We start from the raw sequence: 14,889 nt of genomic DNA, 5'->3' as shown, positions 1-14,889 counted from the left end.
CAGTGGAATCACAGGGGAAAAGAAACGTGGAAGAAAATGAACATTCAGGAAGCACATGCTATGAAATAGACATCCGACTAGATATTTTCCTTAGGTTACCCTACATCAGGCTAACTGTAAGGGTTTAAAATAAGTTAATATTTAGAACATATTATAATTTTTGTTATTAAGATTCACAAAAACTTAGTGAGCTGAGCATTTTCCTTCATATAGATGAAGACATCGATGTCATGTAACACAAGGGTGAAGTGAAGTCGCTCAGTCGTGTCCGACTCTTTGTGACCCCATGGACTGTAGCCTACCAGGCTCCTCCATCCTTGGGATTTTCCAGGGAAGAGTACTGGAGTGGGTTGCCATTTCCTCCTCCAGGGGATCTTCCCAACCCAGGGATCGAACCCAGGTCTCCTATATTGCAGGCAGATGCTTTACCGTCTGAGCCAACCCAAAATCAAACCTAATTTTGTGTGACCTTATAGGCCAACTTTTCACTCCAGATTTTTAAGATGAGAGAGGTCTCATCTTAATCTTTAAGAGAAGTTAACATTTATTGGGTATCTATACAGTAGGAAAAAAATGCCATACTTTCTTCTTTCCTTATCACATTTATGCTTCACAACAACCCTCTATATACAAATGCCCCTTTCCCCTCTTTACAGGAAACTAGGGAAACAGACCACAGAGTGGTGGCCCAAGACTTGTGTCAAGCCTTGTTTCACTACCTGTCGATTGCATCAAGAATAGATTTAGGTACTTAAAAAACAAATCACACTAACAACAACAACAAAAAAAGATGGCAGTTGATAATTAAAGAATTAGAACCATGTCTGACGCTTTAAAAAGGTACATTAAAGGCTATGACAGGTTTGAATGAGACTCAAAAACTCCATGCCATGCCACCTTCCATGGTTTGGGGCAACACGACAATTTCATGACCAAGAGCTCTGTTGTCTGTTTCTGTTTGGCACAGAGGACTCCTTTGGCTTCTCGTGCCTGAAAGCAGTTGAGGACAAATCCAAAGCAGACTGGCTCCAGCTGATGGAATAATGGCATACAGAGCTGTTTAAACCAAGGCCCCAGCAAAGGGTGACTCTGTGATTCCCTGCATCTGTATCGACAGAAACAGCCAGTTGCTTTCTTCAGAAAGTGAGAGAGGGGCTGGAAACATCACTAAATTAGGCAGGGAATAAATCAAGAGAAAGCTATGATGTCTGGCTCCTGAGTTACGTGGAACTTGCTGAGGAATTCTGGATGCCCCAAGAAAGCAACAGTAAGAAGGGCCTAGTAACAGCACCCACCTCAGAGGTGGGGGGGGGGGCGGGGTCTCAGCATCAGACTAGGTTGGTCCTATGACTACAGAGGAAGTCTCAGGACATATTAACAGTGATGGAATGACTGTCACATCGAACCTGTCCCCAGTGGACCCCTCCGTCCTTCTCACCAAATGCACTCCTTTGCCCTGGGGGACTGTCAAGAAGGGAATGCAACCACACAATCCTTCTTCAACGAGGCATGCAAACTTCTGGAAAAAGATGTATAGTAGCCAGGAAGGATAGAGCAGGAATATGTCTGTTTCTTAAAAAAAATTATTATTATTATTATTTTTTTGATTTCCCAAAGCAATGCAGGGGAGGGGAAGTAAGTGTTTAACAGGATTTCTATGGTAAAACTAAATTATCTTCCAAAGTGCTTGTGCTGGCCCCTGAGGAGGCAAAGTGTGAAGCAAAGGAATGATTGGAAAACTGCCTAGAAACAAAAAGGTGGGCCCTGAGGCAGGAGCCAGGCACTGCCTGACAGGCTCTGACAGAAGACAGGGGTGGGGTGGGAGTGGGGTGGGGGAAACGCCAGGCCTGCGCCTGGAGGGACGGATGCTCCTGGCCCAAATATGGTCCACAAACAAGAGACAGGAACCAAGATGCTGGTAACGGAAAGAGCGCCCACCTCCCCGCAGCAAGAGGGCTATGAAGACCTCCACACCTGCCGCGAGTGGCAGGACTCAAGTGAAGCCGGGAACTCCACCAGGGCCTGCAGAGGCTGCTTGCTCGAGCCACCAGGCTGGCTCAGCCTTTTGTTTTTGTCTTGTAGAATAAGGAAGCCCATTATTACTAACATGTGCCGCAGGAGTTCATTAGCAGCGAGGGTTCCCGGAGGACGGGCAAAAATGATGTGATACCATTTTTCCCAATGAATATTTATAAGTAGATCATGCTCAACTCTCCTTATTGTATCTCCTGGGTTTTTTTTTTTTTTTTTTTCAGTTTTATGTCTGAGGCTTTTTAAAGCAAGACTAATTAGGGTTTCTTTTTTTCTTTTTTTTTTCCCCCTTTATTCAGTTGTGCAATAGCAACAGCTGTTGTTTTTTTGTGCTTCATTTGGCACTCACGTAAAAACAGCAACTTTTTGTTTATAATAATAACAGATGTGAATAAAATTAAAAGCTGCCTCTGACAGAGAAGGGAAGACATGTCCTGAATATATGGATGTATTTTTTCATTTACTGGAAGGTATTGAATAGGCTTGACATTTTCCCAAAATGCATAAAACCTTGAAAGGTTTCAAGTTGCTGAGGTGAATTCAATGAAGCTCATGCTTTGGAAGATAATGGATGCTTTATTCAGGGCACTGGAACTATGGGTTTCTGAAAAGAGATATTTCCATAAAGACGCCATTTCCATTCAGGACTACAACAGAGCCCGGGTTGGAGAGGGAAAACTTCAGAAAAGGGGTTGGAGGGTGCCACTGGGCAGGTGAAACTCCTTGGGGAATTTATTAATAAACAACCACATATTCCTTTGAATGGCTACAGGAAGAAAACTGATTTGAAAAGAGAGAGGTAAAATGAAAGGATCTTTTATGATATTCAAAAGAAAACCCAGCAAAAGACACGAGGAGCTGATCAAACAGAAGTTGGAGACATTAAAACAAAAAACTGGGAGAGATCAGTAAAAAACAGAGCGAGGTAAGAGCTATTACCCTGCTAGGCTAGAATCTGGATGAGAATCGTAAAGAACAAGGAGCAAGCTTTGCAAAGGACACGTGTCTATTTGGGAACTTGGAAGTTTTGGAGGATCTGAATTCTGTGTTCAGAAGATGGGAGGTGACCATGCCACACACAGGATGGTTCTCTAGATGCTTAGGTAAAGAGTAAGTCAACCTGCAGACGAACCTGAGGGCAGCTGCTGATGGGAACACACTGCTTCTTGCGACACTCTGTCTTGCCTTTCACACAAGCACAGATGGTGCAGTTGACAGACGACCACATCTCTCCATCCTGCAAGAGAGACCACAGAATCCTTCCATAAACTGGAGGCTGATGGGAGCTAATCCACCAGGCTAGGATTTGTCTGTCAAGGAAAGCATTTCTTCCCTGAGTGATGGTTTCCATCAGTAGACTGAATTACTCTGAGGTGTTTATCTACATCTAACTGATCTGATAGAAATGGTAGATCTTAGTGTATGTGTGTGCGCGCGCGTGCATTTCCCCTCCAGGGTATATTAAAAAAAAAATGCTTGTACACCAAACAAGTCATATTTGCATCTTGCTCCTTTTGCACTGTTTACTTAGCTTCACCCTGGAAAGCAAACAAGACTTTTCCTACATGATGCAACAAGGGTCTAATTTTTCCATTTGATAGGACTGAAAAGTTTGAGTTCTCCCAGATGCCACTAGTTAATTGAGATGTCCGGGGGTGGTTAGTTTATTCCCAGATGTGACATGGTTCTGGCCCACATGGGGCACAAACATGCAAAGAACAGAGACTAATCCATATGACTCCCATTGCCAGCCAGACACCTGACCAGCAAACCACCTGAAAATGTGGAGCACAGACAGAAAACTCCAAGAGCCATTCATCCCATGTCCCTGCCTGTCTGATACTCTCCTCCTAAGAGGCTGGGTAGCACTTAGGACACATTTTCTAGCCCAGAAAAAGCTGTTTGAGGCATCTCTTTGGCTTATTGGATTTATAATCTGCAATTGCTGAGTGCCCAACCACAAAAATCCTGTACTTCTGGGAACATGCAGGAACGTGTATTCTTGCTTGTGAAAAAAAAGATTATGGGCAATAGATTTAGGCCTGAAAACAGAGCAAGGATTCCTTTCTGGGCTTCTGGATCTAAGCAGCAAATTTTATTAAAAACAGAAAAACCAGCCCAGATCTTTGATGTCACCTATGCCTCTTACTCTTCCTTCTCATTTTTGGAAGGTATTTTAAGGACTACCTATGTCTCTAGTGCCTTTTATTTCTCTTACTGAATCTGTTTTAAAGGGCATCTGACTATTGCAAATTCTCTGAGTGCACATTTCTAGGACTCCATAAATTACTTCAGGCCCCATCCATGTATATGAAGGAACCTTTTTGGGAGGAGCCTGGGAAGCACTTTGCATAATAGAGTCATCAGGGTGAGCCTACCGCATCTGGATGCTCCAGAGACAGAGGATGACGTGTAAAGAGGGCACATGAGTAGCTCTGGAAGCTGGGTGGAACCACAACACACAGATACATACACACATACACACACGTGACGCCCTTCCCTGAGGCATGATACATCAAATCTTTTTACATATGTTGTAAGAATCAAGACGCTCCCTCCAGCTCTGTAATAGGAAATCTAGCCAAGTGCAGAGGGCCTGAGGTGCCTCCATCTCTGACTTGATTCTGAGGGTCTCGATTCTCAAAGGTACCCTGAGATGACACCTTCAGGTACAGAGAAACTCCCTCCACCCGTGGGGAAAACAGACTAGATGGGCAGCACTTTGGACAAAGTCAACGATCTTAATCCTAACGTTTAAATGGTCACTGGCCAGCTTCCACCCACGCCACTAGAAAACGATGTAAAACACACCTGAGATGGGCAGCAGACGACCCTACTAACTCAGCTGGGGCAAGACCCGCTCATTTTTGTTCAACTGCTCTGCTGGCCACAACCTCACCCAAACAGCTTCCAAATGGGAAAATCTCTCTCTGAAAAAGGAGCTTAGTGGGAAAGTTCTAAGAGAATCAGGATCTTGGCACGGAGGACCGTGCATCTCTGACTGCTGTCCCCAGGCATTTGGGTACCCATAGCTGCACCATCCAGGGGACTCCTCAGCTCAGCCCCAACCACTGGCCACCACATTTAGAAAAGGCAATGTTTTACAGGTTTAACGTATGTTATACACCAAAAGTAAAGCCAAGAAAAACACATTTTCAAACAGTTGCTTCTCTACCCCTAAGTGTCCTTGACTCTAAACATATATGCACATATAATATAAATAAATACTTTTATACACATACATACATGGATACACAAAATATGAAATATTGCAATCTGCACTTTGCTAGGAGCTTTCCACAACTCAGTATCATACAGTAGTTCCCATGAGCTTGGTTCATGACATACCCGGAAAATCTTGTTGCCAAACTTGCACACTTTGATGTCTTCCTGGGGCACTCGTAGGAGGCAGTCATCACAACAGGCCTCCTCGCCTCTGTCGCAGCCACCAGGGTGGGAGCACTTCTTCTTACACACAACAGTGGAGTCCTGGGGGCCCGAAAGCAAACTGGAAGTTAAAGACAATTTCCACCTCCACCAGACACCCTGCCTGGCCTTCCTTTGTGTGTGTTAGTCACTCAGTCACGTCTGACTCTTTGCGACCCCACGGACTGTAGACCACCAGGCTTCTCTGTCCATGGAATTCTCCAGGTAAGAATATTGGAGTGGATTGCCATTCCCTTCTCCAGAGGAACTTTCCAACTCAGGAATCGAACCCTGGTCTCCTACATCACAGGCAGTTTCTTTACTGTTTGAGCTACAGGGAAGTCCTGGTCTTCCTTTAACAACCCACAATTAACTTCTTTAAAACATATGCTGAAGATGTGTATAAAAGTCATTCAGTCGTGTCCAACTCTTTGCAACCCCATGGACCCCTATACAGTCTGTGGAATTCTCCAGGCCAGAATACTGGCGTGGGTAGCCTTTCCCTTCTACAGGGAATCTTCCCAACCCAGGGATCAAAGATACCATATTCTGCTGCTGCTAAGTCGCTTCAGTCGTGTCTGACTCTGTGCGACCCCATAGACAGCAGCCCACCAGGCTCCCCTATCCCTGGGATTCTCCAGGCAAGAACACTGGAGTGGGTTGCCATTTCCTTCTCCAATGCATGAAAGTGAAGAGTGAAAGGGAAGTCACTCAGTCATATCTGACTCTTAGCGACCCCATGGACTACAGCCTACCAGGCTCCTCCATCCAAGGGGTTTTCCAGGCAAGAGTACTGGAGTGGGGTGCCATTGCCTTCTCCGACCATATTCTAAGTCACTGCAATAAATCTTTCATTCACTTCAAAATTTTACTTGCTGACCAAGTATCCGGACTAGAAGAAGAGGAAGCTATGAACAGTGTGACATATGCCCCCCACTTTCCAAGGGCTTATCAGTTAATGCTCAGCAGACTGATGGGATATCCTGCTCCAGCCACTGGGTTAGAAGGCCCAGTGCACTATGGACCAACCAGTTTCCTTCCTTTTTCCTGCCCTTCTCATCTTTTACAACCCTCCTTAACAGTGTTCCCTCAGGGCTCCCCCATGGCTTTATGACACCTTCTAAGAGCTGACAGTAAACTCAGGATATCTTTGATCAAAGAGTAAAAATTTAGAGCTCATGCTCCATGTGAAGATGAAATTCCTTAGTGTGTTCTGTGTTCACAAAGGAACCAAATGAGCGATTCTAAAGCTAGGCCTGGGTTCTAGGGGTCTTCCATCAACTGTGTGACCTTAATCAGGGACACTTAAACTCTGAGGTTGACAAGTCTATATCTGTAACATTAAGGAGTATGGCTTGATTTCAAAAGAAGTGGCATTCCATGGACAAAATAGCCAAGTGAGTTGTATTTACTGACTCATTCAACAATGCATGGGAAAAAAGTTCAGAGGAGCCTATTTTATATATATATATATATATATATATATATATATATATATATAGAAGTCACTCAGTCGTGTCCTACTCTCTGTGACCCCATGGACTATATATATAGCCCACCAGGCTTCTCCATCCATGGGATTCTCCAGGCAGGAATACTGGAGTGGGGTTGCCATGTCCTTCTCCAGGGGATCTTCCCAACCCAGGGATAGAACCCAGTCTCCCGCATTGCGGGACAGACGCTTTACCCTCTGAGCCACCAGGGAAGCCCTAAGAAAAGCAAATTTTTCCAGTTTCCCAGCCAACAAGTTGAAATTTCACCTGGAGTAGAATGTCAGATGAAATGACTATAAGAGCAAAATATTTATGAAACTTAGCAGAAGACAGGATGGAGGAAAGAAATATCCCAGGGTAGATTGGCAATGACCTCAAAGTGCTGAGTTAGTGTGAACCAAGAGCAGGGAAATGAGAGACCAAACCCCTCTCCAAGACATAGACCCAATCAGTAAGCTTGGAGAGAGGACTCACTTTGGAGCCTCACATACAAATAGGTTGAGTAAATCGACAGATGTAACTTCTGCAACTTCTACATCAATTCTATGGTTTCAAGAGGCACTTCTGGTACCATCTACTATACTCTCACTAACTTATCCTCTTAAGATTAATATGACAATGAGATGATCCTTCAAAAAAAGGCATTTGTTATTCAAATCACATCACACAGTGGATAAGATATAGAATTGAATATGACCAGGGTAGAATGCCAGTTCATGTATTAAGTGTATTGTCTTGTACAAATCCATCCCTCTGTGCCCCGGATTCCTCATCTTCAAAATGGAGATGATAACACCTCTCAAGTTGATTGTGCAGTTTAATGGAATATGCAAAGTACTTGGCACAGTGCCTGGCACATGGAAATAAGTCAACTCATAAATTGGCAAAAATCCTTTGTCAAACTGCATATTTTGATTTCAAGTTTGAAAAACAAGGGCACTCACCAGCTCTAGAATAATGCATACTTCATGATAGATTGCCCAACTTTCATTAAATATACACCCACAACCAACCATCCCCCACCACACACAAACACACACACATTTAGAGTATCATTAGATCATTGCCTGGAACTGGATTAAGCAATTAGAATACAGAGATGGATAGATGTGCGCCTGTCCTCAAGGAACTCACAAAGAGAAGAGATAACCATCTGAACAAAGACTATATAATAATGTGGTAAAAAGAACTGGTAAAGGTATAGGGCTAGGAGAGAAGATGCAACAATTACCTATCTAGGTGGGTTGGGAAAACCTCACTAGAAGAGGTGATATCTGAGAAAGGCTGCTATAAATGAAGAGGAGTTTGCTAATCAGACTCAAGGAAGATGAGGACACTGCAGGCAGACGGAAACCTAAAACTGAATTGTGTTTAGAGAACTATTTCCTGCACCTGCATGGCACTCACTGGATGGGGATACTAGAGAGGGAAACTCTAACAGATACAAAACAACCCTGATCACCCCAAATGATTGCAGCCTGATTCTTCAAGTATTCCATTTCCCAAAAATGACCGTGAATTCATACTCTGATAAAAAACATCTTGAAGGAACAGCTTCAGTTACGCTTCTTTTGAGTATTGGGATATATTGGCTAATCACCTCTCAAAGAATCTCTCAAAGAATGAGACCCAAAACGCTGCAAGCATAACTAATTTCCATCCCTGGGATGCCTGGCTTTTCTGCAATCAAGAGAATCGGGAATGTGATGTCTTTCATCAAAGGCTCAGTATCCCCAAGAGGAGGCTATAACCTGTGAAATTCCAGGAGAGAAAGAGAAGTCCAGAGGATGGAGGCCAAGGCAACAAAAGGAGTGGCTATATGCTTAGCACAGGATTCTATGAACCATGAAAGAGAGGAGAGGGCCTCAGGAAAGTAATTCCAGTCTTCGGAATTACTTGCTGTTCAGTGCTAGGGAACAGACAGTTCAGCCCTTCCTTGGCCACTTCCTTGAAGATGCAGTGCATGCTCATTAACAAACCATGCCTTGAGTAATCAGGAACTTTTGAACTCTAATTCCAGCTACTGATTGACAGTGAAAAAAGTTCCTCTTTCCCTCTCCAAACCTCTGGTTATTAAAAACAAACAACTATCACCCCAAAATGTATTCTAAACTCATGTCACACAGATGTTTCGATTAACTTGCTAATGAATGGTCCTAAAGTCCTCCGTGTAAATGATTCTCTTCTCAGTTTCAGAACTGAATCACCATATAAACATAGTCTAGGAATGTGTGATGTGCATAATGCCTTTAAATTTCTGGAGCTGAGGAATTCTTTCTTTACCAGTCACTAGATGTGTGGTTCGGAGAAGGCAATGGCACCCCACTCCAGTACTTTTGCCTGGAAAATCCCATGGATGGAGGAGCCTGGTAGGCTGTAGTCCATGGGGTCGCTAGAGTCGGACACAACTGAGCGACTTCACTTTCACTTTTCACTTTCATGCATTGGAGAAGGAAATGGCAACCCACTCCAGTGTTCTTGCCTGGAGAATCCCAGAGATGGGGAAGCCTGGTGGGCTGCCGTCTATGGGGTCACACAGAGTCGGACACGACTGACGCGACTTAGCAGCAGCAGCAGCAGATGTGTGGTTGCCTTTTGAGAAAAGTGTGTAATGACTCAAGTAAGAAATGGTATGATGAACAACACATAAATACTCTCTTCCCAAACTACCAGGTTTATTTTTGTGATAACTGTGAACCCATGCCTTTCTTTTCTCTTTACTGCTGTTTTTCAGTCACCAAGTCATGTCTGACTCCCTCATGGACTGCGGCACACCAGGCTTTCCAGTCCTTTACTACCTCCTAGAGTTCGCTCAAACTCATGTCCATTGAGTCGGTGACGCTATCCAACAATCTCATCCTCTATTGCCCCCTTCTTTTCCTGTTCTCGATCTTTCCCAGCAACAGCCTTTTCTGATGAGTTGGCTTCTTTTCTCTTACATGTGGTTAAAGCCATTTTTATTGCCAGGTGTGTCAGAGAATTCATACTGAATAAATAGAGCCAGAGAACACTGCAATGTGCATTTGTCTGACTTTTATAAGTGCTTTAGCCCCTCAGAGTTTAATTCTTACCCCTAGAGCTAACTTATTGGTCCTGGGAACATAACAGTGATTCATAATTTGGATCCTATGTCTAAACTTCCTTGTGAACATGCAATATAACTTTACAGATAAAGTGGCATCAGTAATGCCTCATTACCATAAATAACACATTATTATATTTGGCTATAGTGTTAACATTAAAACCAAAATGTCATCCATTCTGGACCACAGCCCCTCAGAACCATCTTACCTTGCAGGTACATGCAGTGCAGTTATCATAGAGAAAAGAGGATCCATTGTCATAAACATCACTGCGAAAGAGGCAGCTTCCAAATGGGAGGTCAAACACTTTCCTTTGACCTAGAAAGAAGCAACAGCATAGCGTTAGCAAGACAGAAGTCAGGATTGTCCCACTTCATCATCAGCAATTATAGCACAGGACTGTTAAACATTCCCACAAGACCAGGTAAATCTAGTGCACAAATACAGAGCCATGGGTCACATGTTTCTAGGGGATTCCCAGGAATCATGACTTCAAAGAGTTTTTGCTAAAAAGAGTTTGATTCCATACTGAATCTTGTAAGTTTAACAAATCTTTATTATGAGTTCATCCTAGTGAGCCAGGATGACTAAGGCATCCTGTCCCAGTGGAGCTTAATCTACTGGGGAAACAAACCCACAAAAGATGATTTCAATACAATAAGACAGTCAGTTCTGGAAAGAAGCCAATCTAGGAACTGTGAGGATGGGAAGGACAGAGAAGACTCAGGATGTGCTGCCTGAGCTGTATCTTAAAGAATGAGTAAAATTATCCAGAAAGTGGGTGTTGGCAGGGAAGAGGCAGGAGAAGTCAAGATATCCAAAGAAGACTAGGATGAGCAAAAAGAAAAACTAATGAGATAGTATATCAGTTGAAGAAATGACAAGTCCATTGGCATCAAGGGTGATGCTAACTCAAAGATCACACAGAGGAGGAATCCAACTCCACAAACGCAGTGTTCAACCTCCCACAGGCATCACACCTCTTGCAGAATTACCATGGTTTTCCCTGATGTAAGGATTTGATTGGTGACCCAAAAGGCGAAAAAAATCAACCCCAAATAAAGAGTGTAATCCACTTTCCTCCTTTCTTTCAGTATTTGAGTTTCTACTCTCTGGAGCACATAAAAATATCTCTGAAATGTTACTTCAATTAAGGACTAAGTTGAGAAGTCAAAGATTAATCATCACTCATAAGATTTATACCCACACTCTTCCTGTAAAAAGATTAAAAGCAATCTCTATTTCATTGGAGACCAAATGAAATGCTGAAGTATCTATAAACACATATGAAATGCTATTCTCGGAATTAGAATTGTTGGAATTACTGTTAGTAGGTGTCAAGAAAAATGCCATCTTCCCGTTAAAAGTCAACCTCAAAGCTGGGATACAGTATAGATGTAGAATTAAATCATTAGTTTAGTTCTCCCTACAAGAAGCAAACTTGCTTCAAAAGATGATTGTGATAATTTTAACTTGGGTCCCACATACAGACTCCCGGGTGACCTTGAACTTGATTTCTCCAGGCCTGACTTAGTTCACTTGTCATAAAATGATATCAAAATGCCTCCTCCCAACAACACATTGCCATCTCTAACTACAATGTCAATGCTAAAGTATACATCAAAAACTTTTTTATGGTTAGATAAAATTTAGCATAATGACTGTATGTGCACCTAACAATTAGCAATACCCCAACCGAAACAGGCATTCTTCTGTGTATACTCAGGTTCTAAGTCTTCTGAAGTTTGTAAAAATGTATAGATTAAATCAGAGGATTACCTGAAAAATACAGAATTCATCCTTTCTCTAGGTCTTCCTCTAGGTAACTCCCAAGGGTTGTCTGAAGCATCAGAAATCTGTGTGCAGGCTACCCACCCCATCAGAGTCACACCTGTCATATCACACCTTGATTTAGGACACTCTATAAAAGTATAAGAAACACCCCTAAGCAGATTTTTTTTTAATTTACTACAAAAATGATGGTGACGTTATTTTTCACTGCTTTAAACACTGTCCTCTATATTATTCCATCAAAGATATATTTCTGTCCTTTAAGAATTAAAAATAGCCCTGCTTCAATCGAGCATTTGTTTCAAATTGTGATAACATGGTTTGCCTTGTCCTGTCTTTTATTATATATATTATTATATATTATATTATTAGTGTTAGACTGGTGGATTGATACATCAGTAGACTACTGAACAAAAAAGGCTTGAGTTTAATCTCCCTGCACAAATATGATCAATGGCAGATAAGTATTATCATTATTAGAGGTGGTATAATTCAAATAGGCTTCCCAGGTGGCACAGTGGTAAAGAACCCACCTGCCAATTCAGGAGACGTGGGCCCAATTCCTGGGTCAGGAAGAGCCCCTAGAGAAGGAAATGGCAACCCACTCCAGTATTCTTGCTTGGAGAATCCACATGAACAGAGGAGCCTGAAGGGCTGCAGTCCATGGGGTCGCAAAGAATCATACACAACTGAGCAACTGAGCACACAGCACATATAATTCAAATATGATCTTGGGCCGTGTGACTCTGAGAGGTGCATCGGTGCTCTCTATATAGAAACTTCTGCTGAGGCTGTCATTGAAAATGAGAAAAGAGAGGAAAATAGTGCAAAAGGCAGGGGTATGTCATGTGAATGAATCCTGCTCACGGGAAAACTGAACAGCAAATCAGTGTCCAAAAATCCAAAAGTCTAAATAGTCTAAAATTTCAGCATCCACTAAGCATTGCTATGTTTCCTTTTTTTTTTTTCCTGTCTTCTGTTGTGTGGGTATGTTTCTTTCTACTGTCAAAGAACATACAATCTTACCTAAATCCCAAAGTCATCATGGCTCAAAATAAGATAAAACATTCAAAAGAATAGTTCAGAGACTCTGTGTATAGCCTAATCTAAGCCATTTCCACTTTATTCCTCTGGGGCTTAGCCCAGCAGTAAAGGTCTCATTTGGGAGAATTTCTGAGTGTCCTAAGAGTTGCTGTTCCTTTTGTAGTCCAACTTATGACCACAAACGGACAGAAAAATCTGCATTCAATACAACAGTCATTGTTCATATGAGAATCTCATCTGACTCAGCATATCCACGATACCAGCTTCAGAGCTTTAATCAAGCTTGCTGCTGCTGCTGCTAAGTCGCTTCAGTTGTGTCCATTTATGCGACCCCATAGACGGCAGCCCACCAGGCTCCTCCATCCCTGGCATTCTCCAGGCAAGAATACTGGAGTGGGTTGCCATTTCCTTCTCCAACGGATGCACGCATGCTAAGTCGCTTCAGTCATGTTCGACTCTGTGCGAGCCTATGGACAGCAGCCCACCAGGCTCCTCTGTCCACAGGATTCTCTAGGCAAGCCTACTTATCTTCAAGTTGAGGGCCCAAGCCACACCTCCTCTGGGACGACTTTCTCACTTATATGGGGCCCTGTTTCCACCATGACCCACAGCATGATGATTTCAACAACAGTGAACTGGCTACTTCTCTTCGAGGGGCACAAGCACACATGGGCAACCCAAGAAGCACACACATCAGGGGAAATGCCTTCAGTCAGTCATGTCTAAACAATTCTCCTTTGTTCTGATAATATCTATGGAATTACTTTAAAAGCAGGTGCATGTTTGTGTGTGTGTTTGCGTGTGTGTACACAGAAGGAAGGCACACATTATTAGATGAAGAGTTAGCAGCAGAATCCTTCAAAGAAGAGAAAGCTGCCTTCATTTAACAAGATACCTTTATTGGCCAATTCAATTGTAGAAAGATAGACTTCAGGGTATGGCTATGATAAGCTGGGAATGATAAAAATAAATCAACAGGTGTTTCGGTTGGAGGAAGCAAAGTATGACAGAAAAGACAGAAGATTCAAGGAAAGAGTGTGGACAATAAGGATTGGAGGCTCTAATCCACAGAAAAGGGACAGTGATATTTTCCTAAAGGCAAAGTAGCTGAGACCTTTTAAGAACAAAGCGAGCTTAATATTTCAGTTTCTATTATTCATTGTGCTTCCCTGAAAAGTAATCAGCCTCTTACTGTAAACCTTCAGTGAAATCCCCTGCACAAGCCTTGATTCAATAGCACCATAGAATGTGAAAAGACAGGGTGGGGAGGTTTTCCTGAAAGGACAAAATGATGTTGAAGAAGCAGATGGAGGAGGGAAAGGAAGAGGAACAAAAAAAAGGGAAGAGAAGGAGGAGGAGGTAGAAGAGGAAGAGGTAGGGAACAAATAGAAAAAAGCAGCAGGAGCGAAAACACAAAGCCAGCGGTGACTAGAGAAAATACAAGCCCCCTGCCAAGGATCCCTGGAGATACTGGTGGGGATGCTGCATATTCTATTGTATTCATTTGATGGATCAAGCTACTTTTATCTGAATCTTAAATGGTCAAGCTCAATCAACTCAATGACCTTAAGGCCACATGGAAGAAGCTGATACATAGATAAAGAACAAAAACCAAAGGATTCCGGGCTCTAGGGACCCTCCATCCAGGGTGTTTCTCTTCAGGTGGTAACATGCATGCTGCTCTCCATGTTACCTGGAAAGCTGAGAAGCAGCAGGTTAAATCGTGGGTTTGGGAATCACGGAGACTCACGTTCAGGAGTCACCTCCAGAGCTCACTAGCTGTGCTACCTTCTAGGAATTCTACTTCTTTCTCAGCACAAAACTAATCATGGTCCCTATATTATTAATACACATCAGAATTCTATACTTAGCACCTGTATGTCACAGACTCTTGAGAAAATTAAATGAGAAAAAAAGTTCCTGACGTTTTCACATGGTACCTAGTACATAATAATTGCTCCAAAAGGAATAGCTAATCCTCTTTTTTATTGACTTATTCATTATTCCCTTCCAAACCTCTT

At 42.7% G+C, this 14,889-nt stretch overlaps 1 protein-coding gene across 1 annotated transcript in view; it reads right to left on the bottom strand.

Annotated features, from left to right (window-relative positions):
- BMPER (BMP binding endothelial regulator) overlaps positions 1 to 14,889 on the bottom strand; it is a 252,207-nt gene that overhangs the window by 94,381 nt on the left and 142,937 nt on the right. The window contains exons 8-10 of the mRNA XM_027539508.1: positions 10,242 to 10,351; positions 5,380 to 5,520; positions 3,164 to 3,268 (exon numbers count right to left, since the gene is read on the bottom strand). Of these exons, the coding sequence (XP_027395309.1) occupies positions 3,164 to 3,268; positions 5,380 to 5,520; positions 10,242 to 10,351 (356 nt within the window). The remainder of the gene's footprint in view (positions 1 to 3,163; positions 3,269 to 5,379; positions 5,521 to 10,241; positions 10,352 to 14,889) is intronic.

Source organism: Bos indicus x Bos taurus, chromosome 4 (assembly GCF_003369695.1).
Source record: "Bos indicus x Bos taurus breed Angus x Brahman F1 hybrid chromosome 4, Bos_hybrid_MaternalHap_v2.0, whole genome shotgun sequence".
Classification (NCBI taxonomy): Eukaryota; Metazoa; Chordata; class Mammalia; order Artiodactyla; family Bovidae; genus Bos; species Bos indicus x Bos taurus.
The sequence above is the reverse complement of the archived record's forward strand: the minus strand, read 5'-3'. Positions and strand labels throughout refer to the sequence as shown.